Here is a 19,259-nt window from a genome sequence, read left to right on the forward strand (position 1 = left end):
TCCATGTTGTCCTTGTCTCTCTCTGTTTTATATATGTGTGTGGTTTTTTTGCCTGTTCCCGTTCCAGTTATAATGGTAAATATGATTATTTTTTTTTAGCCAGATCTTTTTTTATGGATCAAAAGTGAAAGGAGGATGTCACGTACATACTGTAAAGCCCCTTAAGGTGAATTTATGATTTGTGCACAATAAAACTGATCTGAGATGTAGAGAACAAGAGGACAGGAAAAGAAAGGCAAGCCAGAGAAGGGCAAAAATGCATCTATATCTTTTAGACTTTATTAACAGATTTTTATATTATTCTTTAATGGTGGTATTAGCTAAACATATCTGCTCTTGGTAGCGATATAGGTATGACATTTAGGTTCACCTTACTTTGATCTTTGTAACAGGATGTACAATGATATCGTCTGCAGTAAGATTTTCCTAATTTTACTTAACTTGAGGGCAATTCAGCATCAGCATGTTATGCAGCAACTTGAAAGGGCAATACATGGTACATTTCTGTGCTGACTACATCTGTTTATACAGCAAATCAGCAGCACGTCTCAATTTTCTTTACAGCATTGATAAAGGGTGTAAACAAATAGATACCACATTCACAAACTCGTACACACAAACAACTGAGTCATACGCTTCTCGTTACTAAACGACTATCTCCAGCCTATGTCTAGCTTCATTGTAAATTCACTATTTCAGCCCATGAGAAAGGCACGATTGCTGAAAGCCATCGGCAGCAGAAGCGGAGTGCAATATTTGCTACTCTAAGCTTTGCTCCCAAAAAAAGAAAAAAAGAAGGAAAAAAACAGTCCAAAGACGACAGGACAAAGAGGGAGAAAGACGATTATTCATGCGGGAAGAAAATCCCACACATGTCTGAGCCACATTAGGGAGAAGAAAAATACAGACCTACAGTACACCACTTTCATCTCATCTTCAGTGGGAAAATATTTCTGAAAGGATGGAAAGCAGTCTTACCAATTTAGCCCACTACCAAACCCATTTATCATGTCCAACCTCTCATTATATGTCAGCAATTGAGATTTCTGGAAGCTTTTGTTTTCAACATGGTTTACCACCGATAGACTCTCAACTGAAATGTATTTTCGAACTGAGAGGCTGTTTTTCAACGGCTGTCTAAGCTACCCAAATGGATACATATTTTTTTCAGGCGAGTAGTGACTGCTGTTTAGATACAACCAATTTCCATCAGCCACCAGCACCCGTCTTTTACTATCCCCTTATGTTCGGTTGGAGAGAAATACCTCAAGGGTACATTCAAATTTATATGATGTTCACCGCTCCTGAAAAAGTGCTGATGACAGAAAAAGGTGACCCTGCTTTCAGTTACATAAAGAAAAGGAAAAAAAAGAAAGAAATGATCAAGGGCAGATTTGACAAATAACCCAGTGTAGTATGTTGGGGGTATAAAAGACTTAATGGATCTCTGTTCGGCTTCTTTGCATAACATGCAGGATTCACATTTGTAGCAAGTCACGATGAGTCAGGTCTAGTGAGGGAGGCTTTGTTTAGCGAACCAGAAGAGAGCCAGAGTGAGTCACAGAGCTGCAGTGTGAACTGTAGCGACATCCTAAGCTCGTGCTGGCCTACATGTTTCATGACACTTACACACATCACATAACACATTTCCAGAGAGCCGTTATATAATAAATATGGGTAAAAACTATGCAGGTAACAAAGTCAAAGAAAAGTTCTGTGGTAATTCGTGGAGCTAAAGGTTTCTTGAATTATTACTTTTCTTTAGCACTTACAAAGAATATTCTGGTATTTGTAGAATAGATTTGTTGCAATCATTATCTTCAACAAACACTTTTAGGGCTTTATTTCTGCAGGGCAGGAGAGATAAACAGGAAATGAGGGGTTAGAGAACATGAGAATGACATGCAGCAAAACCAAAGGTCCTGACAGCTGAGAGGCGAAACAGAAACCACTGCCCACGTGATATGCTGCCTAACCTCTCAGTCATTAGGGCATCTTTTTAAAAAAAATAAATAAGATGTGCTCTATTTACCAAAGAATTTCTCAATCACCCCAGTGCTGACTTGAGTAAGTATTGTTGAGTATAGTATTGCTACAGCTGGAAGGAAGTTCGGCACTCCTGAAAAACAGTAAGGATGAGCAGACTTAGCAAACCCACTACGCCCGCAGCATTTCTCATCTGTCAAAACAGACACAAGGCTATATACATTACAAGCACGGGCACATGTGCGCACACATCCTCACACGTACACACTGCCGTCTACACAAAACACAGATCCAGAGGAGCACATTGAGCCCTTCTGTGTACGTCACTGTTTCTTGAAAAACATGGCTGTAAAACATTGGGAGAAAAAAAAAGTGATCCTTCTCCATCTCCATTGGACAACAACAAACAATGCAGGGTGGTATTTCTAGCGGAGTGAATGATATTAAGGGTTTTTGTAAATTTGTATATTATCCATGTCAGTGTGTCTGGTTTGCACAAGCATGACTATAAACTGCTTTGCAGATTTGCTGCAGATTTCTAAGTGTGTGTGTGTGTGGGTGATAAAATCTCTTGTGGTTAAATTTAGATAATGCATGAACAATTTGGAATATTTCAGTTCTTTGTGCAGTGATCATGACATGGTATAAATCACTGTACAACTTTAAAAAGCCATCCATATAATTGCAAACGTTGATATTATAATTAATTGCCCAGTTCAATTTTAACTCAACCAGTGTTCTTTTCTGTTGATTGATGCCTTTTAAAATAAATGAGATGCTAATACTGAGGAATAAAACCTTCTAAACTGAAGTTTTCCTTGCAGGGAGTAAACGCAGATGCACTGGCAACTTAATTAAAACACAGGGGGCACAACCCAGGAAGCTATGGTTATTATCTGGCTATGCAATTATAAAGTTACAGACTATTTCTGCTTCTACACAAGGTCCTACAATAGCAGACTGTCACAAGGGTCATCTCATCTCTACATCTCGTGCATTAGAAGTGAGTGATTGTGTTTCAATGCACTTGAAATGGTTGAAAAACTGGGAAAAAAGCAAATATTAAAAGGGTATTCTAGCCTTGATTCTCCTTCCGGGAATACTGTGGATTTATCCAAGCTATTATAAAAAAAAATCTCTCTGAATGAACTTTAACAGCACTGTGTGGATGGATGGAGCTTCGAGATTAAAACACCCACACACAACTCAGATATCTACTGCAAATCCCCCAAAACACCATTTAACCAGGCTTGTGAGCTACACACACGCACACACACACGCACACACACACGCACACACACACAAAGGATCAAAAATTACTCTTCAGGGCATGCAGCAGTGCCACAGAGACTAATTCTAATGTCAAGCAGTTGTATTGTATGTTTTATACATTATAAAATGAAGAATTCAAACTTGCCATGGCAACAAGTAGAAGAGATGTTGGCTCAGTAAGCAATAACAATAACAATAAATAATGCAGAGCTATACACAGTGATATATAACCCCCTGCATTTGAAACATTTCGTGTGGCAAATTTATTTATCTACAATTACACAATTATGCAAATACACAATATTTATTTTTGTGTGCTTAGCTATGGTTGCACTTCCCCTATTAATACTCCATGTGCAACACAGCGGGGTATAGCGAGTGACCTTACAACTTTGCCCTTGGGAAACTAAGACTCAGACTTTAGTAAATGGTGGAGAAGAGGTTGGGCTGCAGTAAGTGACGGCAGTAAAGCTTTTATGCCAGCAGTGCAACAGCAGGAGAGGCAAAGAAAGATTTAGCAGAGGAGTGATGGTTAAAATACAAACCATATTGCAAAGAACGCCTAGGATCTTTTCACCACGTTACGATGGCGAAGAGCAGATTTGGCCTGTAGCACAGCTGTAGCTGGGGTCCATTTCCTCCCTGTTGCTAGGGTGGGAGCAGCCCATCTCACCATGGGGTCCCAAGAGTCTGTGCATGACATCTCCAGCCTCACTTTTGCACATTTAAACTCCTCTACCAGGCTAGAGATAGGCAATGACAGTATCCCGTTGCTGTAAAGTCCAACACTGCTGAGGCATTTCGGAAGTCTAAGCCACTTCCTTACGTAGGTTTTGGAGTGAATTGATAGAAGAAAGCAGTGTAGCAGCAAACTTTAAAGTGACCACATTTAAGTCACCAGCTAACGTTAGAAAGCTTGACTGTCAAGCTGCATCCATAAACTGTATGTAAACACACTAAAATCACTTTTGCAATTTTTCTCAAATTCATACATTTTAAAATAAATGAGAGTGCAAATACCGAGGGAATGAAAAACCTTCTAAATGGAGGTTTTCCTTGCATGGCGTAATTTCAGATGCATTGGCAAGTTAATTAAAGCAAAGGGGGCAAAACCCAGGAAAGCTATGATTATTATCTGCCAGCAGTAGGAAGTGGATTCTATACATGATCCACATAATCACTATTTTTTTTTAAATTAATTGAACTGTTTTGCAAACTGGTATGTTTTTACCTCAAATGTGGGTTTAAGGTTCACTTTCACTTGGTTCTGAGTGAGAAATTGGCCCAATCCATGCTTGGTGACAGTGCAACCCCTTTATGGGCTAAGATAAAATCAGAAGCCTCTGTATCGCTCTTCTTCTGCAGGTCTCGGGCAGTTATATGTGTGTTTGTGTGTGTGTGCCTGGTTAACGTTGAGTTTTCTTTTGATGTTCCACCAGGCATGGGAAGCAATTGTAATCTCCATGGCAACAGTCCTGCGAGCGCTGAAGAAGATCCTCCTGGTTAGTCATTTGTTGTACATGTTTGTGTTTGTGCAGACACGTAGTTATAGCTAGTGTATTAACTGCCTCACACCCAATCTGCATGATCTGTACTTCTATGATTCAGCAAGATGAACTGTCGTCTGAGTCTTTGCCAAGGCTAATCTTTCAAAGCTGTGGCGTCTGAATAAAGGCTGCCACTTAATCTGCTGCAGAAGTTTCACTGGGAACTTTCACAGTAATTTATAGGACACCACCAAGACCACTTAGTAGGGAAATCAATGTGCAACCACCACAAATATTGATTTGGTTTAATTAGTTCTTAATTAGGTATTCTACAATAAAAAATACAGATATTTCTCACTTTAATTCCAGTCACTGCACTTATTTTCAGGTAATCTCCAGAAATACTGTGAAAACACATGGAAGGACTCTCTCTGCAGTGTGGCATCTGAAACTAGTTTACTATTGTTTTAAAAGATAAGATGTTACTTTATTAGGCCAAAAGCTGGAAATCTCCATTCACAGTTTCCCCTAAGAACCTAATAGTGATAATCTGTAACTGAGTGTTTCATGTCCCTGAACTCGATTTTTCATCTCACCCCGTCATACACACCGATTTGTACCCGGGTACACAAAATCAATATTTTACAGTCACAACCAAGTTTCATGTCAAGGATTTGCAGGAATTAAAAGGAATAATTAAAAAACTGAGATTTATAAAAGTTTTCGGTTGCCTCTACTGTACACACGAATTATACTGCCTACTAAAAAATATTACATACAAATTTGTCTTGACCGATGTCAGAGTTAATGCCCATGAGAGACTGAGACTGGGCTGAGAGAACATGACTGACTACACAAACCTTTCAGCATCAACTGTTTATTACTAAAAATGAATAAAAGGTTGGAAGATTTTTTTTTCCTTTTTCTTTAATTTAATGCAGAGTAAATACTAAAACATGCACAGCATTTTGGGGCCTCTATAGATGACACAGGATGTAAAGTACTCTCATTTAGGTGTGTGTACATTTTAATCACAAAGTCCACGCATCCATCCATTTTTTGCACTTATCCAGATTCAGGGTCAGAGTGGGGTCAGTGCTCGGTTAACCCTGGACACTTTGGCTGTTTGTCAAAAGGCACACACATAGAGAATGATAACCATTCACACCTACAGCCAATTAAAGACCAATTAACCAAAACAAGGGTGTTTTTGGACTGTGCAATGAAGCTGAAATACCTGAAGGGAACCCACATAACTGCAGGGGAAACATGCACACTCCCCAAAGAACCTCAACTACCAGATTTGAACCCAGGACCTTCCTTCTGTGAGGCAGCAGTGCTGTACAGCTGTTACAAAGTTATTATATGTTTTAATACTGTGGTCTTTGTATCTTTACAATAATCTCGTGTTACAACTTTTCCATATTACAGGCCAGTGCTGTTTAAAATAAAGCAACACGCAAGCTTACACTAAAACCTATTAAAACTGCTTACAAGCCAGAATATGTAAGGGACATCCATGACCATGCTGGTCGGTCAGTGGGGTAATTTATACTTGGACAAGCAGACTTGGTTAAGCAAATGTGGTTTGTAATAAAGTAACCAGCTCTGTTTGTTAAATTTAACAGGTTAACTTTACTTGGTTAAATTAAACAGAGCAGCTAAAAATATGCATGATTTCCCTATATGCACTTGTACTCTTTAATAAGGCTAATCAATATCCAGATTTGCTCCCAACACTGAGAGTCATAATCCCTACAGCCTAAAGTTACCAACCAATGCTGGTTATACTGCTGTTGTACAGGAATACTACTTACAGGAATACTATAGTACTCCAGATTCAGACCAAGAGGAATACAATTTTCACCTTCCAGTGGATAATTACAGGTAATTTGAACAGTTAATAATATATTTTGTTCTGAAATTTAAATAGCTGAAAAATGAAACACAAAAGCATATCTCGATCTGTCTGCCTCTGTAATCTCCCTGTACTGACCTTTTTCCAAATCTCCTTCATGTGCTCCTGTCTTGACTTAAAACATTTTCATATTTAGGTGATTCTGTTAATTGCTAGTAAATGCCAATATTTTGATTTCAGGTATGGAATAAAGAAACAGTTCAGAACGTACACATCAGGAGTGTTAAAGTGAGAGTGGTGAGGCGACGTAATGATGGCCGTGCGAAGATAAGTTACCGCAGTCTTATCTCAGTCTCATTCAAGCAAACAATAGAGCGCTGGGATGATAAGCTTTTAAGGTGTCATTTGAATGTTGGGCATCAATAACTCATAAAAAAATCACTGCAACTTCCCGAGAAGCGGAATCTAGGAACAAAAGCACACGCATATAAATTTAGAAATAATAGATGATTAATAGTCTTTCAAACTGTTTTAGAAATCTGAATTGTTAACTGTTGGTATTTTCTTGGATAGTAAGTGTGTGTGTGCGTGGATTCTTACATTAGACATCGTATTATCTTTATGAGGAACATAATAAAAAATGTCTGCCTGCTTCATTTTCCAATTTGTACCAGATATTTTAGGGCCTTCTCTTAAAAAAGAGTGCCATTTGAATTCAGGCAACCGCTTCGAAGTCTGTCCATTCAGTGGACTGGTATCATTCATGGTCATTTGCTGAATGGACTAATCCTGCTGCTTTTCCTCACAAAGTAATGCTAACACAGTTTTAGAAGTTGACATCTGTGTTCAGAATAATTCAAATTAACTGCCGTTAATAAGGATTGTTTAGCTGTGGAAATAGAAAAAAGAATACATTTTATGAATCTTATTTAAACGCAATAATATAATTACAAGGTCATGCAAAAGCATTAAGTAGAATCACTACAGGCCAATAGAAAGCATATACTGCATGTATAGCATTAATACTTAAAAAATAAAAATACAATAAAATAAAATAAACCCTTTTTTACTCCTTCTGGTGCTTCACTGCTGATTTAACAAGGTGCTTTAATGCACTGAGAGAGCTTGTTAGGCAGGATTCACTAATCTTATCAATATTCATTTGGCTGAAAAGATGACTCACAGCAATCACCAAAAAAGATAATATTTGTCCAACTCGTGACACTCCCATAATGAGCTGCAGATACATTGATGTGTCATGTAGCTACATTCAATATTAATTCAGTCAGATAGATGTGACCATCGGGCCCATACAACTAGCAGCTAATCCAGTGGGTAAGACTGATGGTAGCCACAGCAGTCTTCTGTCTTTTACCAGCACCACTGTATTTGACGTGATGCTCACACTGAAAAACTCGCAGCCCTTTAGCATTTTGAGAATTTTCAGGCTGGTAAGTGAAGCCTTTCTTGATGTAGATTTAATTCAATATTTGCTTTAAATTGCTTTTATTGAATTTGTCCTCTGGAGTCACAACACTCTGGTGCACAATCTGAGAGTCTAGGAGCTGATAGGAACAAACCTCATCATCCTGTCAGTATAATTACATTATCTTCTTGTTTTTTTTTGTTTTTTTAACAAGATGTGACATTCAATATGAAATTTAAATGCCACACAAAGATCAACCAATTCCATTCTTTCCCTAAAGAGCTTTCATGAGGGTTCAGGTTAGCACTTCACAGATGTATTTAAAAAAAAAAAAAAAAAAAAACCCTAACAAATCAAACTGACTTCAAATTAAATAAAAAATCCATTACACAGAAAAGAAAACAAGGATATTCAAAGGTAAATGGATTTAGGCTCCAGCTCATGCAGTTTATTAACTGTTCTGTTACTGTCAATGATATAATGCTCATTTAATCTAGTTCAAGAGGTTGGAATTTTATGGTCATTTTTATGAATTTGTTTTATTACTATTATTCTAATAGGTATAGAGGTGATTATTTTACTATGATTTATATCAACTCTATAATAACAGAATGACTGCTCTAAAACAGGTGTAGCAAAAGCTTGACATTAGAACCTTCATGGTGTCTGTTTTTATTGCACCACAGTCCTATTGATCCAAGTGACACCAACAGACTGGCTAAACTGATCAGGAAGGGTGGCTCAACAGGTGATCCAGGTGATCGATATATGTATTTTTTTTTTCTGCTTATTCTGTTGGTTTTTGTTCTTTGCCCTTCTCCCCCGTCCCTCTTCTCAACTGTTTTTCTTTCCCTCTTTCTTTCTCCCTTTTCTTTCCCCCAGTCAAGTCTGTCCCGTATTCAGCAAGTGAAAATAAAATAAAGAATAAAAGGTGAATCAAATGGACCATTACGGCAAAGCTGGGATGGTCAATTTGGTAAAGAAAATCCGTTGGGCATCTTTCTTCGCCTTTAGACAATAATTCTGATGGCAAAAGAGCCAAACGGGACAGGTAAAAAAAAAAAAAAAAAAAAAAAAAAAGGAAGGGTGGCTATTTGGCTGGCTGCAAGTTGCAAGCTTTTAAAAAAATAAAAAACAGTGTGACCTTATGCTGACTTCATTAAAAAAAAAATTTCATACTGCAAATTATGCAGCAGGTTTTATGCAGCAATTCATACACCTGAATAACTCAGTGTGTGCGTGGATGCATTTGCACATGCCGCTATGTGTGTGTATGTGTTGCAATGTGTGTGCATCATATTGGATTTTGCTCATTATGATAACATTCAAAACAATCACTGAAAATTTTAATCTGCAGAATAAAAATAGTGAAGGTAAGTTCCAGATCTCTACAAAATTCAACAAAAACAGCATAGAAAGTCGGTATTTTCTTTTTTGTATACAGTTCTTATATTTAAAGTAACATTGACTTTCTAAATTGAGGTTTTAAAATGTTGAATTTTGAAAGATCTGTATTCAGAAACTTTCAGGAGACGTTGTCGATACCTCTCGAGGACTGAGAAACTGAAAAAGGGAGCTCTATCACTTCTCTTGCTTTATCTTTTTTTAAGCACAGAATACCCATATTCAGGCCTAATGGTGGACCAGCCTAGGGAAGAGCGCACACCACAGGACCTGACTCCAGAATTTCAGGCAGAGATGGCAAAGTTAATGAGAACGGAGCCTTACACCAACACCAGTTAGAGGGGCTACAGCCTCAATTCAGTGGTAGAGCAGCCAGGTTCAGGACTGGAACAATACTGTAGCACACCAACCGTAGGGACAGCTTTGCTGGCAATCGTTTACCTGTTGTAGCTTTTTTACTGTCACAGAAATTCGGTCTTTGGGCTATTGTGCGGTTTTTACAAGCAGTTTGAAAAGTGGACGTAGCTGATGACATCACACAGGGGTTTCTGAAGACCGGTTTTAAAATCCTGAGAGATCTGGAACTTTGTAGAGATCGGGAACTTTCCGCTGTCGCCATCTTAGTTGCAAAAAAATGAGGAAAATGGGTCTGACCTGTGCTCATGAGCATGTGGTTTCATACCACAGATCATCCTCCCAATTTAAAACATATGACCACTGATTACAAAATAAACTTACTTATTTAATTCAATATGAACCCAAAGTGAGTGTCTGAGCCCATAAACTCAGCAGGAAGATTTTTGCAGAGGTCGAGACAGAGCTTTTCTCCTATTGATTTCTACAGAGGGGCTTTTTGCAACCACAGTTAGTGCCATCTGCTGGCCTTATGATAGAATGCAGACTTAAGGCACTTTGGTTTACACCATGGTTGTTGGTCCTTGCTAACAACAAAGAAGAGCAAAACTAATGTACAAGAGCTGAAGTGGAAGCGAGTGTTTAAAAACAATGAAAAATGCTCACTAGTGCTACAATCCCTGCTTATCCTGCTTTTTTGGGAGAACTGGGCACAAACATGTTTGATTTGGTTGCATACTGCTTTGCATAGGTTCTGCCGTTTACATCAGTATTTGCATAGCCTCCGCCTAGGATTTTGTGCAATGGTGCAGTATGAGGAAAAGAATTACTTAACTTGTTTGTTGAGGCTCTGCTGTTTGTGGATTTAGGCAACTAAAAAACTTCACAAGCCAAAAGGCTGATTTTCCAACTCCTAGACAGTATAAAGGTAGTATAAAAGATCAACATCATCACTTTCAATATGAATTGATGTCTGCTACCTGTGATGTTATCTTAATACAGTGTATTTACTAATGTAAGCAACGATATTAGACATAAAAACACACAGAAACATCGGCAATCACTTTTTGGCAGACTGTAATTCTATCAATAATAATAATAATAATAATAATAATAATAATAATAATAATAATATGATAATGATGATGATAATAAATGACATTCCTACCACTACAAAAGAGTTTGGCACAGTTATCTTATATTAACTGGGTAAAGTTTTGGACTACAAATGCGTTCTTACTAAGAAAGCAAAGGAAGTTTAATTGAGAATCATACACAGATATTACTCTAACTCTGTAAGTTTAAGGAAGACATTTTTTTTAACTCATGTTAACTTGTGTGATATGTATCCATAGACGTTTGTGCACCAGTTCTAGCCATGTCCATGATTCAGTTATTTATAACAGAAACAACAAAACAAAGAACTACTCCTAAGCAATCTTTTAATTATTTTAGAGAAGTAACATACTGAGCCAAATTCATTCTAAACCTTCAGTTATAGCTTTTGAAAAAGAAACTACGTATAAAAACTCCCCCTGGTTCAGTGTTTTTTTTTTAAAGCGACTCCACATAGGAAATTAGCATGACCTCTTTCCCTCCTGCTAAACTTAATGGAAAACTGCCATCTACTGGCTACATATAAAGCGGTTCAAACGTCTTCAAATTGTTTTCCAAGTAGTAAACTGTAGGAATACGTTGAAATATACAAGTATTTCTGTAAAATATACAACACACGTGTATTAAGGGTGATTAAAGGGAATTTAACGGCTCCCGTTGCTTACCTCCCATTACCGACCACATCTCCCGTCAGCCCCCGGTGCGGAGCGGCGTCTGTGACGCATATTTTCCTCGACTATCAAGTGCACAGCTGAGCTAAACTGACACGATGGACGTTTAACGATAAATTGGGTCATTTTAATCCTGTCCACAGGCCGTGACCGTGCTTAGTGCCACTGAGGCCTTCCGTCTGAAATGTCTCTCATACTTCACGGAGTCGAGTTTGTATTTTACGCCTTATTTAATAGGTTTTCCCGCCGTTAACCAGCTCGTGTTATTGCAGGACAGGTGTCTCGGCTAGTTCAAAATGACTCTTCCAGCTCTGCACAACACCAGCGTGCTTTACAGACGGATACTGTCACAGTTTCCTCAGGACATCAGCTTAGCGTTTGCCTACGGATCTGGCGTTTTTAAACAGCATGGGACCAGCCAAGGTCAAATGGAGGTAAGACACATAGCTGTTTCTGAGTACTCATGGCGTTAAATCTGCACTGTAAGCATTGTATACAAAATACTTGACACATTTTTAATCCGCAAGTTAACTGTACAACATTGTATTTGTGGCAGGGAGCCATCTACCCTGCTGTATTCCCTATAATATACACACATCAGTGAAAATGTGTATGTTGGGACATGGACTCAATATTTGTCCATGAACGAGGCTGTTTGTGCATAACAGTCCTATCATTATGTAAACATAGATAATTCCTGAGGCATTACACTGCAATACTTCAAACCATTGTACAGTCTTTAAAAAAATGAAGAAATCAAATTGTTTTCAGTGATGTAAACACCATGTTGTGTATTACATCACAACTTTTTGCACACGTGTAACTATGGATTGTTCTTATATTTCTGACATGCATGTACAATATGTACTGCCAAGTCTATCCAGTCTTTTAAATCACGTCTTAAAACTTATCTTTTTACTTTGGCCTTTGATTCTAACTAGTTGGCTGTTCTAGCTTATTGTGTTGTTACCTATTGTTTGTTGTCCTGTTTTATTGTTTGTTTTAATTGTCTCATGTTTTTACTGACTGTGAAGCCCTATGGTCAACACTGTTGTTTTAATATGTACTATATAAATACATTTTGATTTGATTTGATGTTACCACAAAATCACACAATACACTGCGATACCTATGAAGTTGTTCCTTAACAGTTTGAAGTTGTGATGTAGTGAAATGCCTTCGATCCTCTGTTGTCTTCTGATACACGCAGAAAAACATGCTGGACTTTGTGTTTGCGGTGGACGACCCGGTGACGTGGCACACCATGAATCTGCTGCAGAATCGCAAACACTACTCCATCCTCAAGCTGCTGGGTCCCACGGTGATCAGCTCCATACAAAATGATCACGGAGCTTCGGTGTACTACAACACGCTGGTGCCTGTGGATGGAAGGGTAAATGACTACATTCTCATAAACCTAAACACATCTGTAGGTCTTTTCTAGTTTTCTCTATGTGTGCACCATCAATGTGCCCTGCTCTAACTACAGACACAAAACTCCTTACATAACCTGTGAATTTGTCACAGCAGTGATGGTGTTTTGTGTTGCTTTGTAGGTTAGTTTATAGGATCACCTCTATATAAAATGCATGTCTGAATCAAAAATCATTCATTTGTTTATGGTGATGCAAGCATGTTCAGATGTGCATTTACTTTAAGAGGTTTTTGTGGGTTTAATTTATTAACTGCATATTTCTTCTCCTGTTCTCAGATAATAAAATATGGGGTAATAAGTACAGACTCTCTGATTGACGACCTGATACACTGGAAGACCATGTATGTAGCTGGGCGCCTGCACAAACCGGTTGGTATCTAGATTGGACTGTTATTGAACCCTCAGACAAACTATGCTGATTGTTTTACATTTATTAGAATAATTATTGTAATGTGTAATCTGAAATGGGATGCAAGGGTTTAGAACAATGTTTTTGTTGCATTCACATTTAGTTCTTCTGATAACGTACTGCATTGGTCTGCACTTGTGTTTAGGTGAGATTGCTGGTCCAGAGTGAGAGCCGAAAGCTCCGCGCTGCCCTGGTCGCCAACCTGAAGAGCGCTGTGACTGCTTCCTTCCTGATGCTCCCAGAGAGCTTCACTGAGGAAGACCTTTTCCTGCAGATAGCTGGTCTTTCTTATGCTGGTAAGCAGATTTATAAAACCGCACAGAGCTTAAGAAGATTGCATACTTTCATAGTTACTTTCAAGTTGCAGATTTAGATCAGAATAAGACCATTTCTCTTTCTGATCTTTTTCTCCCATGTGCACACATTTACTGCTTACTTGTGTTATTCAGAGTCAACACAGGGATTAATATCCAAGCTGTAGTGCTCCAGCTTTTGTAGTTTAGAAAAACATACTGCTTGCTCAGAAGATTTTAGAATTATTCAACATCTTTTTAATTAACCTTTTTAATTTTCCTGATAATATGCAGTGAAATGGCTTGAAGTCAACACATGTTATCCTCATCATGAGGCTTTCAGTGTCTTAAAGCAAAGAGTGTGCGTACAATGACAGTGCTGTGTAACACTTCAGGTTGTTATGGGAGATGATTATGAGTGTGCTAATGACTGTCTTACTACTTCTGGGAATTAGACACATATTTTGAAAATTAAAGCAGATAACAGCAAATATTCTGTATTACACCTGACTTAGGCAAACTGAAGTGTTATTTTATTTTATTTATTTTTTTGCTCCTTTGAAGGGGATTTTAGGATGGTGATTGGAGAGGATAAGTCCAAGGTGGCCAATATCGTCAAAGACAACATTCAACACTTCAGGATTTTGTATAGCAACATCTTAAGAGATTGCCCTCAAGTGGTCTACAAACCTCACCAAGGAAAACTTGAGGTATGATACTGTAAACAGGCACCAGAAGAATACACACTTTCTTTCAGCATCTCTAATATTTGAGCAACGCAGCTCAGTTTGGACATTGGTTACTTTTACAGAGTGTCAGCTGAATAAACTGAAGTGCTGTACCTCAGAAATTGTCCTTATTAAGCGTTGAAATGTAATACCATGAAACAACAGCTACTGACATATTTCCAGAAATATAAAAAGATGGATAAATTCTTTAAAGTGCCTTTGGACCTTTTATAAACAGTGAAATTATCCAGCTGTCATGCCTGTTTTGTGAAATACACAAATAGATTTTCACACTAAAAGTCTCCCTTATTATTTTACATACAGTAATTAATGGTATAGTGTGGTAACTGTGTGTCTACTCAATAAATGGCAAATTTCTTTGCAGTCAAATCTGTGTACCTTTTAAATGCTGCAACCACTCCCTGTTTTTCCAAGGAAACACTGAATACCTGAGAAATGACTCTGCCCAGGAAAATGAGCGATTACGAGAAGAAGAGCCAAGAAATGTGTATGTCTTTGTATGTGTGATATCTTTTGCAGTCATCTGTTACAAGATGGGGAGTTTTGCAATGTAAACACGAGCCCACTTATAAACAAAACAAAAAAAAGCATGACACATGGCAACATGCAAGGCGCCGCCTTTGCTGCTTTTGTTGGCACGTTTTCAGTGAGGTTACAGTAATATTATGCAACCATTAGCATTAGCAGCTGCCTATGTGTGCATGTGTTGATGTGCAGATCAGATCATAAAACATTACCTATTCATCAAAGCTTAATAAATACTTTTTAAAAGCCATATTTTGTATTAAAATAGTTGAAGTTAATGAATTATATTGACCTATATATGTCATGTTGAGCTTCGCAGCTGTAAATAAATATTCTGGAGCAATAGGACCAATTTTGTGAACACAAAATGCCTCTTAGGTTATGTCTGATAACGGCAGATCAGAGATGCATTGGCTGTTTGTTTTTTTTCTTTAACTTTTAAAATTTTTTACTTAATTTACAGTGCTGCAGAGATCCCCAATGACTCTGATTTCTGAATAAACTTCTACAGAAGCATACTTTAAGAGATGACAAAAAAGTAAAAATGCACTTTCATTCCTAATAGTTACAATGTAAAGCACTTGTAGAGCTATTCTGATGGCTATCACTGAAAGCTGATTGTGTTCATCTGGACTGCTCAGTGGGAGAAACATTTTGTTTCACCCAGGTGACTTTTTTCAGTCAGGTTTTCACATCTTTATAAACGGTATATTTTCATAAAGACTGAAACTAGCACCACTAACGAGCAGTGGGCCGTGAGGTCAGCTTAATGATCATTGGCCAACTATATGTATCTCTGTTCATTTATTTTTGTATGTTTTCCTGAAGGTTGACAAAAGCCCAGAAGGCCAATTTACTCAGCTGATGGCGTTACCTCGGACTCTCCAACAAAGGATCACAAAGCTGGTTGATCCTCCAGGGAAGAACCGGGATGTGGAAGAGATCCTGCTCCAGGTGGCTCAGGATCCTGACTGTGGAACAGTTGTGCAACAAGGTAGAGAAGAAAGATGACGAAGAAATGGGATCGGTTCTCTTTAGAGGAACGTTTGCATAAGCAGAGGCAGTGAGGGAGGAAGAAATGGGTCATGGAAACAGATATTAAGTGTGTTTTAATTACATGTTTGAGCTTGTTTCTATTGCTTCCCAGGTATCTCATCCATTGTGAAATCCTCCAGTATAACACAGAGTATCAAAGGCATTGCTACAGCTGGTAAGAAATCTTATATTATGTACTGTGTATTGTGTCTGTGTGTACGCCACTGCTAGATGAATGGTTTACCTGAAGATAGACAGGGGGAACTGGTCAAACTGGTGCATTCTAAAGACAACCTGCCTAACAAGACCTCCAAAGCTCAGTACCTATCATATATCGTTTGATTATTCTACACACAATAGAGTATAAAAAAAATGATTGGGGTGATATAAAAGAACTATGTTATGCATGTTGATGGGTGGTCCGTGTGCTCCTTTCCCTCCTCCAGGATTGTGGAAGACTGTATCCTACAGCTCCAAAAAACTGATGAAGATGTGGAAGGGCGGGAGGAGGAAGCCGTCGGTCTCTCAGATGTCTTGACCTTGTCAGTTTACCAGGAACTTGTTCGTCTTTGTTACTGTCAGTCTGACAATCTAATGCTGCCCATCCTTTTTTAAAACCCCATCTAGAACAATCACACCCTAACCTATGGTTGTATCACTCTGTAGTGTCTACGTATGCGACCTATGACCAGGTGTAAGGCCGTGTGTGGAAAAATACGAACCATCTGTGCTTGAGCCCTCATTAAATTCATATAATTCATGAATAAAGGGTGGCATTTTCTAAGTTGGACTGAGTAATGGTTGACATTTGCCGGTAGTACAGATTAGCTTTTCTGGATGATGGACTACAGTGACTGATGACATACTGAAAGGTCTGAATGGACTACTTTTAAAGGCCATGCAGTAAAAATAGCCCAAAATCAGTGTTAAGAACTTGAAACCTGTACCTCAAGTTTTGTGAAGGAATAAGTTTGGTCGCATGTGTGTCTTCTGAATCAATGTGTGTGTTGTGTTGAGTTTTCTTTGTGAACGGTGCTATCAACAGGTCAGGTGGATGGATCTGTGTGACAAACACCCATATTTGTGTGGATATTTGTGACATAATGCTTTCCTGAGCCCTCTACCGTGTCCATAACCATCCCATCTCAGTGCCTAACACTTCAACTGTAAAACTAAGTCTTGAGCCTCAACCAGGCCTTTGAATGGATAAGAAGTGATTATCGGCTGAAATGTCCTCACTCCACTAGTCTAAAACACAAACTAGTCCTCACGAGGATGGCACACTTATTTCCCTACACATTTCACCAAAGATCTCTAATGTTCAACTCTTTAGTCTGTGTGTCTTTATTCACTGACTTTATTAATTGGTTTAGCTTGTAATGAAACCTGAACCTTTTAATGGGAAGATGCACTGATTGGTTCCTTACAAACAGGCCTGTAGTGTATTTCAGCTGCAAGAAATTGTTTTAATAAAATTTCTAATATAACATCAATTGAGACTTTTTCTCCTGTGGCATGATTTTATTTAGCCATGTTTAGGAATGTTATTTCTGGCTTCTTGCATCCTATGACCTCGTTTTATTTAAACACTCCTTTTTAAAAAATTGCTGGTCTTTTAAATTGGATTAACTGGCTCAGTGTACCTCCAGTTGCGACCACAGTCCAGACAAGATTTTTCGGTTAATGGTGATTCTAAATTCTCAGTTTGTGTCGATATGTGAGAGAGTGAGTCCCTATCAGTTTGTGTTAGCCCCACGATGGACTAGTCCAGGGTATACCCTACCTCTTCCCCTAGGATGATTTAAGGATTAAGAAAAATGTTATTCTTTGTTTCAATTGAATTTGCATTTTTGTATCATAGACAAGCAAGACAGACACCGAACAAGCTCAAAATGAGTACATATTCCAGGATATAGGTATTTCCCCAAAATAACTGTCCATATAGTTTATGTTTAAATACAATATCTTTGAGCTTCAGTCATAATCATGGATATAAAGTTAATCACAAAAGCTTTTCCTAACATATTTGCTTTAATTCTTCTTAAAATCCAAATTACAAAGGGAACTTCTTTAAACTTAAAAAGCATAAAGGTCCTTTGTTCCATCATAGTATAGTACAATCATAAAAGAGCAACATCAGTTAGTCATACTGTTGTGTTTTAGTTGCACTTATCATGACTCATACTTCAGTAATCGCCACATATGAATCGAGACACTATTTGAACTTTTACTGCATTATTAATGACCTGCGCTTAAACACATTTTTGTTTGTTTTTGCAGTTCCACAAATCGACCAACACTGCTGTTAGTGTAGGAAAGTAAGTTGCTAGATTTATACAACTGCAGTTAATCACAATTTTCCTGTGCAGTGTTATATTGCTACATTTTCAGAACCCTATGAGAGTAAATATTTTTGGCTTGAAGCTTCTTACAAAAACTAACCATACTTCCTCTTTTGTTTGTTTTGTTTCTTATCTTTTCTTTTTACATGGAGTTCAGGGTTTTATGGCGATATTCCATAGTTTTGTTCATTTCATTAACTCTCAGATTGTAGGGTCAAAATTTTGGTGTAAACAGCATGAAAGCATGGATCCATCCTGCCCTATATCAAGGGTTCAGGCCATTGGTGGTTGTGTCATAGTGCTGAGGATATTTTTTAGACACGCTTTAGGCCTCTTATTACCAACCACCCAAGCTCGCCAAGACCAGATCATCTCAAACTGGTTTCAGGAACATAACAATGAGTTCTGTACTCAAACGGCCCTTTTAGATCCAATTGTGCTCCTCCTGGTCACTCCCAGTGTAAACCCTAACATTTCCAACACTGCCTCCTGTCGTTTGTTAATAATAATAATAATAATAATAATGGATTGGATTTCTATAGCGCTTTTCAAGGCACCCAAAGCGCTTTACAATGCCACTATTCATTCACTCTCACATTCACACACTGGTGGAGGCAAGCTACGGTTGTAGCCACAGCTGCCCTGGGGCAGACTGACAGAAGCGAGGCTGCCATATCGCGCCATCGGCCCCTCTGGCCAACACCAGTAGGCGGTAGGGTAAAGTGTCTTGCCCAAGGACACAACGACCAGGACAGAGAGCCCGGGGATCGAACCGGCGACCTTCCGGTTACAGATACGCTTCCCAACCCCCTGAGCCACAGTCGCCCCACCAATGCCACCGTCTCCAAAGCGTACATCATAGCACGTCCGAATGCCAACTTGTAAACTTCTTAATAA

General features: G+C 38.4%; 1 protein-coding gene across 1 annotated transcript; it reads left to right on the forward strand.

The window, feature by feature from the left end:
• Positions 1 to 11,594: 11,594 nt before the first annotated feature.
• tamm41 (TAM41 mitochondrial translocator assembly and maintenance homolog) lies at positions 11,595 to 19,189 on the forward strand. Its single transcript, XM_085160677.1, has 8 exons — positions 11,595 to 12,008; positions 12,785 to 12,967; positions 13,286 to 13,378; positions 13,564 to 13,714; positions 14,276 to 14,421; positions 15,814 to 15,979; positions 16,133 to 16,195; positions 16,467 to 19,189. Exons 1-8 carry the CDS (start codon positions 11,871 to 11,873, stop codon positions 16,556 to 16,558), a joined length of 1,032 nt encoding a protein of 343 aa, XP_085016803.1. The 5' UTR covers positions 11,595 to 11,870; the 3' UTR covers positions 16,559 to 19,189.
• The last annotated feature ends 70 nt before the right edge of the window (positions 19,190 to 19,259 follow it).

This window comes from Neolamprologus multifasciatus, chromosome 5, assembly GCF_963576455.1.
Source record: "Neolamprologus multifasciatus chromosome 5, fNeoMul1.2, whole genome shotgun sequence".
Taxonomy (NCBI): Eukaryota; Metazoa; Chordata; class Actinopteri; order Cichliformes; family Cichlidae; genus Neolamprologus; species Neolamprologus multifasciatus.

Bases quoted from the DNA above. Each gene is read 5' to 3' on its own strand.
- tamm41 (XM_085160677.1), top strand. From the start codon at position 11,871: ATGACTCTTCCAGCTCTGCACAACACCAGCGTGCTTTACAGACGGATA. The intron at 13,379-13,563 runs GTTGGTATCTAG...ACTTGTGTTTAG, and splicing joins CTGGGCGCCTGCACAAACCG to GTGAGATTGCTGGTCCAGAG. The intron at 16,196-16,466 runs GTAAGAAATCTT...TCCCTCCTCCAG, and splicing joins CAAAGGCATTGCTACAGCTG to GATTGTGGAAGACTGTATCC.